Here is a 12,454-nt window from a genome sequence, read left to right as displayed (position 1 = left end):
AACTCCTCTAGCATTTATTATCTTCATTTTGCTATTTCACTACACATTTCCCCAACATTATTTTGATGGACTTCATCTCTAATTACTACAGAATTTTGAACTTTATTGTCTGTCATTAGTTCACAGGTGTATATTACCTCTCAGTGAGGATGAGCTAGGTCTCTTGATTTTGATTTCTTTTCTAAAATTCACATCCCACTGGCTGGTCTTAGCATGAAACAATTACTGATTAGTTGGTAGAAAACCAAATAACCACAAATGTTTGTTACTTGCCACCTGTCTTCAGTTTCCACGCTGAGTACTGAGGTATTCTAGAACCTTCCAAAACCTCAACATAGAGATTATAGAAGGAACGAACCTGGTCTTTAAGAACCAGGACCAGTCAGAGAATCATGAAGGCCAAGACCAAATGATAATTTGCTAATTCTTTCTCCAGTCCAGCCTCTTCGTTTTACAAATGTGGAAACTGAGACTGCAAGATTATAAAAGCTGAGCAATTATTATATTACCACTTTAAGTACTTCACATGTAATATCTGACTTTGTCTTTACAATGACACTATGAGGTAGGCTTTATTTTTATCTCCATTTGTAGATAGGGAAACTGAGTCTTAGAGGGGGTGCAAGTTACATTGCTACATGCAAGGGCCCAGAGCACAGACATTAACCATGATTTGAATTCTAGCAGATTAATTCCAGATGTTCTCAAACTATGCTATTCAATGATTTACCTAAGGTCATACAGAAAGTACATTTCGGATCTGGGACTAGATAAAAGGATTACTGATTTTTGGTAGAATTTACCTCCTTCCCTCCCATCCTTCCTCCCTCTCTCGCTCCCTCTCTGAATTTTTTCCCTCACTCACTCCCTCCCTCCCTTCTTCTCTCCCTCTCTTCTTTTTCTTTCACTCTGTCTCTTTCATTCTTTCTTCTTTTCGTTTCTTTCTCTGTCCCTCCCACCTTCTCTCCCTTTCTTTTTCTTTTTTTTTTTTAACTTTTTCTAGGCAATGTAGTTTCACAGAATCTCAGCTAGAAAAAATTTCGATATGCAAAATTTGTTGGTGAGTTGTCTGTAAGAGACTGATTTTGGAACCACGGCAGCTCTATAAAATGAATAAGCAGGTCAGAAAGAGACTCAGTTCCCCCAAGAATATGGCAGAACCCTCTCTGGGGTGGCCCAAGACTGCCCACAAAGGCACCCTCTGGCCAAAGGCAAAGGACCTGTGATAACTGGCCAATTGCACAAGTAGCCCATAAATATTATTGTCTGTAGCCTATTAGCTTTAGATGCTGGCTTCAGAGTGTCACATGCCTCTGCTACTCAGAAGCAAAAAACTTGGCAAAGAACAAGTAATTGAAGCGAATTAAATTTTAACTCTAAAAGTATATTAACATTGTACAAATGAACAAAATATCCAGTAACTGACATGTAGTAGGCGCTCAACCACTATTTATTCAATGAGTAAATAAGCAAATCAGGAAAGAATGAACCTACTGGGCATCTGCTCACATTGTCAGCAAATAAAAAGCAATCTACGTGGACAGATCATACAACCGATTTAAAATATTTTTGTTGTTTTGACATATGCTTCAATTTCCCCAGCTCTTTTAAGTCACCCTGTGTCTGGGTAAGGACACTGAGATGTCCTCTCCTAGAAACATCTATCCAAGTAAATTTAAATCTAAATTCTTCTGAATTCTGTGTCTACTAAATGCTTGGATTTTTGGTAAAAATTTTGCATTTGTTACTTTTCCTGATCCTCACAAAAAGCCTTGGAAGTAGGTCTCCATCTCTCTTTCACATATGTTATACCAGGCTTGGAGCCACTTGGTGACTCGTGCAATGATATGCGAAAGAAGGAAAGGATTACTCTCCAGGTTCTAGGCTTCCAAGAGAAGTTATTGATTAAAACAAACAAAACTTAATAGAATGTTATTTTTAAAGAATAACGATAGTTTACCTCATTGATGCAGTTACCTACTGAGGATACTTCTTACAGTTTCTACTGGGGTCTGAACACTCAGAAGGTGTGTGCAAAGGACACATCCATTTCATACAATGAAAATTTTTAAATTTTTATTATCCACAGGAATGATCCAACTTGCACCCCCTCTAAGACTCAGTTTCCCTATCTACAAATGGAGAAAAAAATAATGCCCACTTCATAGTGCCATTGAAAAGACAAAGTCAGATATTACATGGGAAGTACTTAAAGTGGTGTCTAAGAATTGCTCAGTAAATGTCAGCCCTTCATAACAATTCCTCTGGGCAAAGTGCTGTTGATCTAACAAGTGAGAAAGTCCTGGTTTATTGTTTCATCATATTTGCACCACTGATCTGAGTCTGTACTGAGAGTCCAGCCTCTACAGAAGAGAAAGAAATCACCTCCACCATTTGATTTTTCCACTTAGTGGCAGTCTAGGGATGTGGGGATTAAGGAGACTAGATCTTGCACATTAGCAACATGTGGGCCAAAAGCCAAACACATTGGTTTTTGCCGAGAATGTGCATTTCTAATAATTCCCGGGTAATGTTGATGTTGAAGATCTGGGGACCACATGGAGAAACACCCTGCTGTTCCCCTTCATTGCAGCCCATGAAAATTGGGAAGCACAATTTTGTACATGTCATGTGTCAGCATCATTCATGTCCTGAACCCCTCACATGGCAAATACCATACCTGTGTGTCAAGGAAAGGACAAATTATATGCTCCCTAACTCTACCTGTCCTACCCACAGATTCTGTGCTATTCCTGACATTTTGTGATTAGCAATTGAATACTCTCCTTGTGTTGTTCAGAAATGGTAGCCAGATCTGGAACCTGATGCCTTCCTTAACCATGATATCTGTGACATGCCACACACAGTCAAGGAAGGCAGCAAATAAATAGGATGGTCATTGAATAGAACTAGATATGTGTTGGGATTGAAACTCAGTATTCTTTTCTGAACATTTCTCACCGTCTCTTATCACAAGGTTATCATAGTTACACGCTGAGTTAGCTTCGATGTCCAGGGAAAGGATGTCGAGTTCCACAGTAGAATCAGGAGCCTGGATAAGCCAGGTACACTCAACATTATTACCATAGTGGTCAGGCCAACCCGGGGAAAACAGAAAGACCGGCTCATCTCCCGTTCTCAGGAACCCACCACAAGCGCCTGGAAAATGAAATGCAACACGGTAGAAATACCTCTAGTGGAAAAGAAGCTCTCACTTTTTAACTTTAAAGTGACAGTCCTATACTGACATGTAACAACCAATTGAAACAACTTTATCAAAGAAATCAATAAATATTTTACTAAAGCTATTGATTCAGAAAGCTATCATCAATGATATACCTTTTGTATAAGGAAAATACCTCGCGTTCTACTTTTCCACCAGGATTCTGCCATATACCACGTTATCTGTGAGCGCTGACTACTTGTTGAGCATAAATAAATACGTGGACTCTTCCTACTTACATTCCTGAGGTACAGCTATGTTCTTATTTGCCACGTATTTCTTTACCTTTTTAGCGTAGTTACTTGTCGTGTAATTTATACCTAGGAAATTTTAAGGTGAGAGATAAGAACCTGGGATCTATTTTTTGCCATGTGCATAGCTGGGTATATGTGTGTGGTCTTCTAGATTTTCAGAAAAAAGTAAGGGCTTTTCAAAGCCCCCTGTGGACATCTCATTCTCTAGTTTTTCGGCCAGTTTCTTGTTAGCTGCAGCTGGGATCACTGCCTCTCACAGCCATGATGTTAAACAACTGCTCCTGATGGTTTTCAGCGAACACTTTAGGGATAGGGCTGTTTAAACAGAGAGAACTCTTGGTCAGGTCAAATTAACACAAGCCCTGAGAATGGAGTTTTCCAAGAACTCGAGAGAGAGGTCAAATAATGGTGATTCCTTGGAGATGTGCTACTTCCTGGAGCTCCAAGACTTTCTGCATCCCCATCACCCATGGCTGCTAAACTGCTCATTTTCACTACTACCAGTTGTGAGACTATGTAAAACTAGGAGGGAAGGAAAACATGAGGACAGGGAGAGTCAAAATGCTGCAAAATGTACTGACTCACTATTTTTCTTGAATAAACACAGCTCAGATTGTTGTAAGGCTTTGGTTAATCTCCAGAGTTCCCAACAAGTTGATTTTGACAATTTTAGCCCGTGTTCTCATCATCAATATGGTGAAACGGATTTTCAGAGGTCCATGCTTCATCATTACAGAAGTTTATGACTCTTGTACCATATTATATTTGAATCTCATTAGGACCATCAGGAAGTGAATACACAATATTGTAGAACTGCATTCTAATTCCTTTACACTATTAGTGTATAGTCCACAAATGCTTTTTAAGAAGTAATTTTCAGGTGGAAAACTTGAATGCTGAATGTTATCCAGGGTCCTAAATTTTAAGGTCTTCCTCTACATGAAACATTTCTTATCTTGCATTCATAAAAGATGGTTGTCACACTATGGCTCATTAGTGCTGTTCCTCAAATATTCCATCTGTCCCTCCTTCCAAACACATGGTAGAATAGTATTTCCTGATATTTCAGTGGTTGGGTGAGGCCATTTGACCAATTTGGGGCAATGGATTAGGAGCTACATGTTACTTTGACACTGAGAACTTTTAGACTGAGACATTCCAGGGCTCTTTTTCCTACTGCTGTCACCACAGGCAAAGTCCCAGACAATGGCAGCTCCGCCAGAGTGGGTTAGGACATGATGATGACAGGACATCTTATTAATCTAAAAGGGATATGTTGTTTTCAGCTACTGAGAGTTTGGAATTAGCTGTTATTACAGCACAACTGAGCTTATCTTGACTGATACACGGACTAATGTTTTCCAGCTTAATTTCATGTTTAAATTTAACTGACATATGAGTGTTTTGCCTTTTCCAATTACTTTTAAGCTCCTGGAGAATAGAGATTATACCTTGGTTTCCTTTCTTAATCACCTCAGTCTATAAATGTTGAATTAAATATATGCATGTGTAAGAAACACTAACAGTACAATGCTCAATGTTTAATATATTTTAAAATTATTAAGCCTTTTTATTTTTAACGAGGCATTCAAAGTGTAATGTCATTACAAGAAAGTCACTTATGTTATCCAAATAACTGGTAACCTCTAAAACTGTCCACTGCCTTACTTTCCTCTAGCCTTGTTCTTGACTAAGCGAAATGAGAATTATAATATCTTACTCACTCATTCATTTAAGTCAGATCATTATGGACTATTACAATATTGAAATGTTGGGAGGATATTTGTTTTTATATTTAGCTTGAATAGAAAATTCCTTCTCTATCTTGAAATTTGTGACTATAAAAACAGCTTAACTCAAGTTTATTTATAACAGCTCTGGATATACTTATCCAAAATTAAATATTGTCCCTAAGTTGCATTTGTCAATCTTCTTGATGGTTCTTTGCTCCTACATAAACAAATTAATATACTAAAGAAGAGATTCATATTTGCTATCACAAAAGAACCTTATAGGAGAAGAGAAAATAATATCTCAGAACAGAATACTAAGGGACTCTTTCCATGAATATAAGTACAAATTATATCTTTATCAGTGATCTCTGTTGATATAGATTCCCAAGAAGTTGGAAGCAAATAGATTCTAATCTTTTAGGGTCTGTTTAATCATAGAACTAGTTCAGAGTTTGAATATTCTTCAGACGGTACCATAATCATGTACCCATTCAAATATTCAAGGACTAAGAAAATCTTCCCAGAAATGTCTCCTGAATTTCTCCTATGACATCCTTCAAATTGATAAAAAACATTCAAGTTTGTGTAAACAATTTTTAAGGAAAAAGCAGAAAGTCTTCTAAAACACTGCTAGCTCAATATTACTTTTACTGAAGGAATTAGGACTGTCTTAACAATAGTAAAATAAAAGTTTAGGGCAGTGCCTGTGGCGCCAGCCCCATATGCCGGAGGTGGCGGGTTCAAACCCAGCCCCGGCCAAAAACTGCAAAAAATAAAAATAAAAATAAAAAGTTTAATAATTAGGCCCATTTTACTTTAAAATATCAATGTTTCAACTAAGGAGAAAGTGAAGCATTTCTGCCATTTCTGAAGGTGCACTAAAAATGGAATGTAGAGGAAAACCAGATCTCTAAAGCATTCTCTAGAAATTTTAAGTAGACTATATTATAGTTATCAAACTCCTAATTAATATAAAAAATGTAATAGGAAACTTACCTTCTTAAGAAATGACTGTATAATTTTTATATAATGAAATATTTATGAATTTGAAAGAGTATCTGAGCATTTGGAGAAAGGGCTTTGGGGCTGTACTTATTTGTGTATTTGGGTCCTGGAGCTATTCGGTCCACACATATCAAACCTTAAAAGAACTTCCTTTATTACCAAACATACCTGGAGCAATGGTAGGTAACGGTCCAACAGGAGCATCCACTGCAAACCACTCCAGGAGGAATCCCTTCCCTGATACTGAAGCGTCGGAAGAAAACTGAACCATCAAGGAATTTCCAGTGGAGCTAAAGGATTCAGTCTGGGTACCACAGTAAGTCCCGATCAGGCGAGAATGAATACCAATCCCATCGTACATCTGCATGTAAGAATAGTGAAGGTTTAGGACTTTATCTCTGTTTTTCTTCACAAAACAGAAAATTTAAAAGATGCCTTATGTTATTATCATTTTGTCATAATAAAAAAATTAACAAGTGAACTTTTTATGTCAGTTGAAAACAGAAAGTGCTATCAAATATAAAATATTATTGTAAATAATATAATGTGTTTCAAAAGTTTTTATATCTTTGTTACTGAACAATATTGATAAATGGGTTATGTGGGATATGGTTCATTAGATAACTTATAGTAAAATTTGTGGGTAGAAAGGTAGGAAGCAGGGCAGTTGATAACAATATGCTTGGTAAATGTGCTTCGGGCCCTCAAAGTGGGGAATGAGGAGGAAGGAGGGAAAAACAACAAGAATGAGGAGCAGTTTCAGGAGCGAGTGGACAGGTGCCCTATAGGAGTCCGTATCTCCACATAAGGAAAGAAGAATTAATAACAAAAGAACCACAGCTTGCAGGGCCCAGCATATTCAAAGCACTCATAACTCCCTTTCATCTGGTTTTAAAATATTAAATTACCTATAAAGAAGCATCTTGTGTGACAGTTCTTAAATAATCTAGAACAAATTTGTCATAACAGTTACTATAAAATCCTCTTCTGAATCTCAGTTTTTCTAATAATGTCACAGGCATCTCTGTACATATTGGACATCTACCAGGGATTGGGAGGAAAAAGGTGAGATCGAGGCCTTTAAGAATCTGATAGTGTTTCTGGAATTGGTAGAGTAGTCAAAGATCACTATGGTTTTATATTTATTTTTATTCGTTTTTACATGCTACTTTATAATTTTAACATTCTAATGTAAGAGCAAACAGGATAATGGAATATAAGATAGAATAAATACTGAAGGTTACCATGCATGCTTAGACAAAGCCCAGGTAAATTAAAATAATGCTAGAAAAATACCCTTATAACACACTGTTCTTGCTTAATGAAATAGAAAATAATACATGTAACAGTGAAATTACCTTTGTCCAGGTAAGTTAGAGGCAGTAATCATAATTTAGGACAGACCATCTCACTTGATTTGTAAATGCTTAAATAGATACTAACTTGGATTCATTTTTGCCAGTAGGAATTCACCAAAATTTACAATCATCAATTGCATGTGGAAACTCACCCTTAATTTGTCATAATAGCAGTTTAGTCCTTCTTCAATGTCCATCTCCAAGATTCTACCGTAGACAACTTGAGATGCATTCACATTTACTATCCATCGGTAATTGGAATTATGAGGGTAATTTCCAGGCCAGAAAGGAGAGGCAATTTTCCCATGAGTTCCCACAATATTATCATTGCCAAATACTGGGAGGGAGAACAGAGCAATAAATCAGACCCATTCAGAATAGCTCTTTAATCAAACGCAAAAACAAACAAAACAAAACAAAACAAAAGGCCAGGGATATTCCAAAGAATGGACTTTTAATTGACTGTGATTTCTTTTCTGACTTTTGAAAGAAACACTCTTCCCTTTTGGTTTCTATTAATTCCTCAGAGAAGGGTGATTTGTGAATGGAACTCTAACTCCTTAAAAGGTTGCATAGGGTGAAAAGAGGTGGCAGCTTCCCATGTGGAAAGGGGTTCCCAGATCTCAGGGCACTTGGGGACAAGATGGGGAGGATTATTGGCCTCACTCTTTAATTTTGGTTTCCTCAGTTGCCTTTGTTTTACAAAAGAATGAAACATGTTTTTAAAAAATTTATAAGAGAAACTGACAGTGCGAAGTGACATACAGAATAGCTGATTATGTAGAGGGAAGGGGATTGGTGGGATTACACCAGCGATGCATCTTACAAGGGTATATGTGAAACTTGGTAAACGGTCTGTGAAGCTAGTGAATGATGCCCCATGATCATACCAATGTACACAGCTATGATTTAATAAAAAAACAAAACAAAACAGAATAGCTGATTATGAAGAAGTTGAGTTAGAAAATAAAAGTATTCTATATTTTATTCTATTAGAATAATATCAAATTGTTATAATATCTGAGCACTTAAGTCAATCCCAAAGTAATACTACATGTCTTTAATCTGAAGACTATAGAGGAAAACAACCCAAATCTGCACTATCATACATTAGAAAACTCTTTAACACAATATTGTTAAAAAAGGTTCATTGAATGTTGGGTAGGAAGTAAACTTAAAGAATATTAGACCCACTCAGAGTGTTCTCCCTTGCTCTTAATGAGCTATTGATATATAATTTAGTGTTTCTAATATATTATATAATGAACTAATCCCACAAGGGCTATATAGAAGAATAGTACAGAGTTCAGGATTGTTCTTGCTTAATGCATTACTGAAATATTTATCACTTCTTTGTAGGACATATTCTGGAACCCATTATGGAAATAGACCCAACTTACTCTTAGTGAACATGGCCTGGAAGCCTATGCCACTGCCTGAGCCATCGGAGACAAACCTGACCCACAGGCTGTGCTCAACAGTGGATGACAAGTTGAGAGGGAGGGAGTGTCCACAGTATCGTCCCACCAGGTGACCTGTGGCGTTTTCTTCTCGGAGCTCCACAAAATCTCTGCTACAGTCTTGGGAGTCTTCCAACTGGAAAGATCTGATTGGGGAGCAAATAAAAAGGTTCATAAGGATCAAGTTGATAGAGTAAACTTTGGGATTATCTTGAATAACGTGCTGGGTTAACCTATTTGCTATTTTAAAAGTTTCTTTCAATTTGTTCGCAAGATCCTTTGATGATATCAAAAATGTTTCTTTCACTCAGATATGCTGAAATGCCTATTCAGTAGATACAGACAATTAATATGCTGCCATCAAGGGGTTTTCTTCCCAATAGGAAAAACTGGGGGCCAGGTGTGGTGGCTCAGGCCTGTAATCCTAGCACTCCGGGAGGCTGAGGTGGGTGGATTGCTTGAGCTCAGGAGTTCCAGACCAGCCTGAACAAAAGTGAGACCCTGTCTCTACTAAAAATATAAAAACTAAGGTAAGAGGATCGCTGGAGCCCGAGTTGGAGATTGCTGTGAGCTATGATGCCGCAACACTCAACCCAGAGTGACAGCTTCAGACTCTGTCTCAAAAAAAAAAAAAAACCTGGACAAGAATACAGAAAAAATATAAGGCAGAATCACATGAATGCCATCAGCGTTAGACAGTGACGTAAGGATTCTGAAACAGCAGTATCATATCTGATTATGGGCTCTTGTAATGACTTAACAGAAAGATTATTTTTAAGGTAAAAATATACTATTAGCTGTATGTAAGGCACACAGAGAAGGCACACCAACAATGCACACATGCAGAAAAGGGTGGGATGTTTTAAAACCCGCAAGATAACTTGTTTGGTTAAAACACTGAGTTCCTCTAAGGAGCCCGTAAGAGACATACCAAAGGCAATAACATGAGGCCATTTCGGTGGACCGTAAATGCTTTGCAAAGGATTGTGCATTTAATTTCTGGAAAGGTGGCCACGTGGGGTTTGTAATAGCACAGGCTAATGCTCAAATGTGACTTATTCTAATTATCTTATATTCAGTAATGTTGATGGGAAGGGTGGAAGATAGGAAATAATATCTACCTCATATGAGTTTTTATAAGCAACATATATTGTACAAAGAATCTGGAACATGTAGGTACTACATGAATGTTTTCAAAATTTGGCCTTAATACTTAAAAACATGGAACTCATTGAGATAACACGGTATTGGTGTGAATGGAGACAGCGAATAAATGGACTAGAAAAAGAAACACAAAAGGACCCACAAATACACAGTCCAGACAATATAATCTGAGGTGCCAAGATAACTCGATGAGGAAAGAAAGTCATTTTAATAAATGGTGCTCCAGTACCTGGGTATCAACATGGAGAGAGAGAAAAAAAAAATAAAGAACCACAACATCTGCCTCTCTCCATACACAGAAATCAATTTAATACTTCTCACAGATGTAAACATAAAAGCTAGAACCACAAATCTCCTAGAACAAAACAGAGAGAAAAATGTGCATGACCTTGGACAGGCAAATATTTCTTAGAATGCAAACTGCACTGACCATCAGATAAAAAATTAATACATTTGATGTCATCAATAATAAGAATTTCTCATTAAAGATATGAATAAGAAAATGAATAAGCACGTCACAGACGGGGGTGGGAAGAGGAGGTAATTACAAAGCAGTTATCTAACAAGGGAATCATAACCAGACTATACAAGGAATTCCTACAGATAAACAATGAAAAAACAACCAAATTAAAAATGCACAAAAGAATAAAGAATCAGGCTCCCAACCAGTGGAATCAGAAAGTGAACTTTGGCAGGACACTAGGTGATCCATGTGCTTCTTATTGTTTGGCCCAATGGTCCGGAAGATTACAAAGTCCAGGTCTTTTCTTAGCATCAGACCAGTATAGTCCAGTGCTAGATGGCAGAAGAGACATTTCTTTAGAAGAGATGTGATATCTATAAGAATTAAAGTTTTAAAAAAGCTTTATTGTTCTTGGAACTCTTTGTTTTGTATGGTACGTTTCATAAGCAAATCTACCCTCTGGCTTGGTTCTGTTATTTTTTAATAGTATGTGGAACAAAAATAGTACAGTCACTGTTTCTCATTATCTCATTTTGATTCTTGAACCAAGACCAGTCGCTTTCTAAAAGCAGTCTGCAAGTATAAAATACACTTTCTTTCAGTTCCATTAAATATGTTTTACCAAAAAACCCCTCCGTTTTAGGTTTTATTTCTCCCTTATCCCTTTCATTGCAGATTCAACCACAATTTCTCCATTTTTCTCCCTACTCAATTTCACCACAGTGTCCACAACCCAAACCCTGTTTCAGAACTTGAGTGATTCATATACTTCTCATATACGTGGTGCTTCTCACACACCCCAGGGAAATGTTTCTAAGCGCTCATCTATATAGAATTTAAATCGGTGCAGAAATAACTCACAGGCCTCGCCTTCTCACTAATCACGGGCAGAGAAAGAGGCATCTTACATCCTACAAAATGCGTTCTAAAAATAAAACTCAACCAAGTCCCACAAAGTAATCAAAATGAACTTCCTACAGGTAAGAAAGGAAATTGATGAGTATTAAGGTTTTCTATGTAATAATTAGGATGTAATGTCCATTAAACTGTCAAATGGATGAAAGTTGCTTTCTCGGGTTGTTTGTAATCTCCCATTTGGATTTACTTGTGAACAACTACAGATGATACGTTGGAAGTGGTAAAGATTGAGAGAATTCACATTCTCTCAACATCTGCTCTATAGCAGCCGTGCGCTATACATTTTAAATGCGACATCTTCTTTAATCTTAACAGGGATCCTAGAAGTTTGTTATTAGTAACCCCCTACTCATAAAATGATTCCTTTTAGATTTCAATTTAAATATGTAGAATTTAAATGTCTTATCACAATAACTAAGAATATGCCAGGAAGGCTATGTTAACCAGTTTGATGAAAATATTTCGAATTATATATAAAACCGGTGCATGGTGCCCCATGATTGCATTAATGTACACAACTATGATTTAATAATAAAAAAAAAGAAGGGGAAGGAGGACATGAAAGAAACTGCTGAGATTGAAGACTTGGGACTTTGCAAACTGTAATATGTTGAAAAAATAGAGATGATGGGTATAGAAAACATGGGGAGAGAAGAAGATACAATAATATAGAAGAAATAATGTGAATAGTTTTAGAATTGATGATTGACAGGTCTTGAGAACCTCCAGGTAAAGATAGATAGGGTCAGACTACAGCAGCCTAAAATCTAGGAGAGAATTTGAGGTTGGAATAGAAATCATGGTCATGAATGATATTACCTGTGAGAACATGTGGAAACATAATGACTAGAAAACAACACAGGATCCCATGTTTCA

At 37.0% G+C, this 12,454-nt stretch overlaps 1 protein-coding gene across 1 annotated transcript in view; it reads right to left on the bottom strand.

The window, feature by feature from the left end:
* The window catches only part of CUBN (cubilin), a 264,166-nt gene that overhangs the window by 89,444 nt on the left and 162,268 nt on the right, over positions 1-12,454 (bottom strand). Inside the window, exons 37-40 of the mRNA XM_053572936.1 lie at positions 8,974-9,179; positions 7,726-7,910; positions 6,384-6,576; positions 2,962-3,159 (exon numbers count right to left, since the gene is read on the bottom strand). Coding sequence (XP_053428911.1) covers positions 2,962-3,159; positions 6,384-6,576; positions 7,726-7,910; positions 8,974-9,179 — 782 coding nt within the window. The remainder of the gene's footprint in view (positions 1-2,961; positions 3,160-6,383; positions 6,577-7,725; positions 7,911-8,973; positions 9,180-12,454) is intronic.

Source organism: Nycticebus coucang, chromosome 20 (genome assembly GCF_027406575.1).
Source record: "Nycticebus coucang isolate mNycCou1 chromosome 20, mNycCou1.pri, whole genome shotgun sequence".
Classification (NCBI taxonomy): domain Eukaryota; kingdom Metazoa; phylum Chordata; class Mammalia; order Primates; family Lorisidae; genus Nycticebus; species Nycticebus coucang.
The sequence above is the reverse complement of the archived record's forward strand: the minus strand, read 5'-3'. Positions and strand labels throughout refer to the sequence as shown.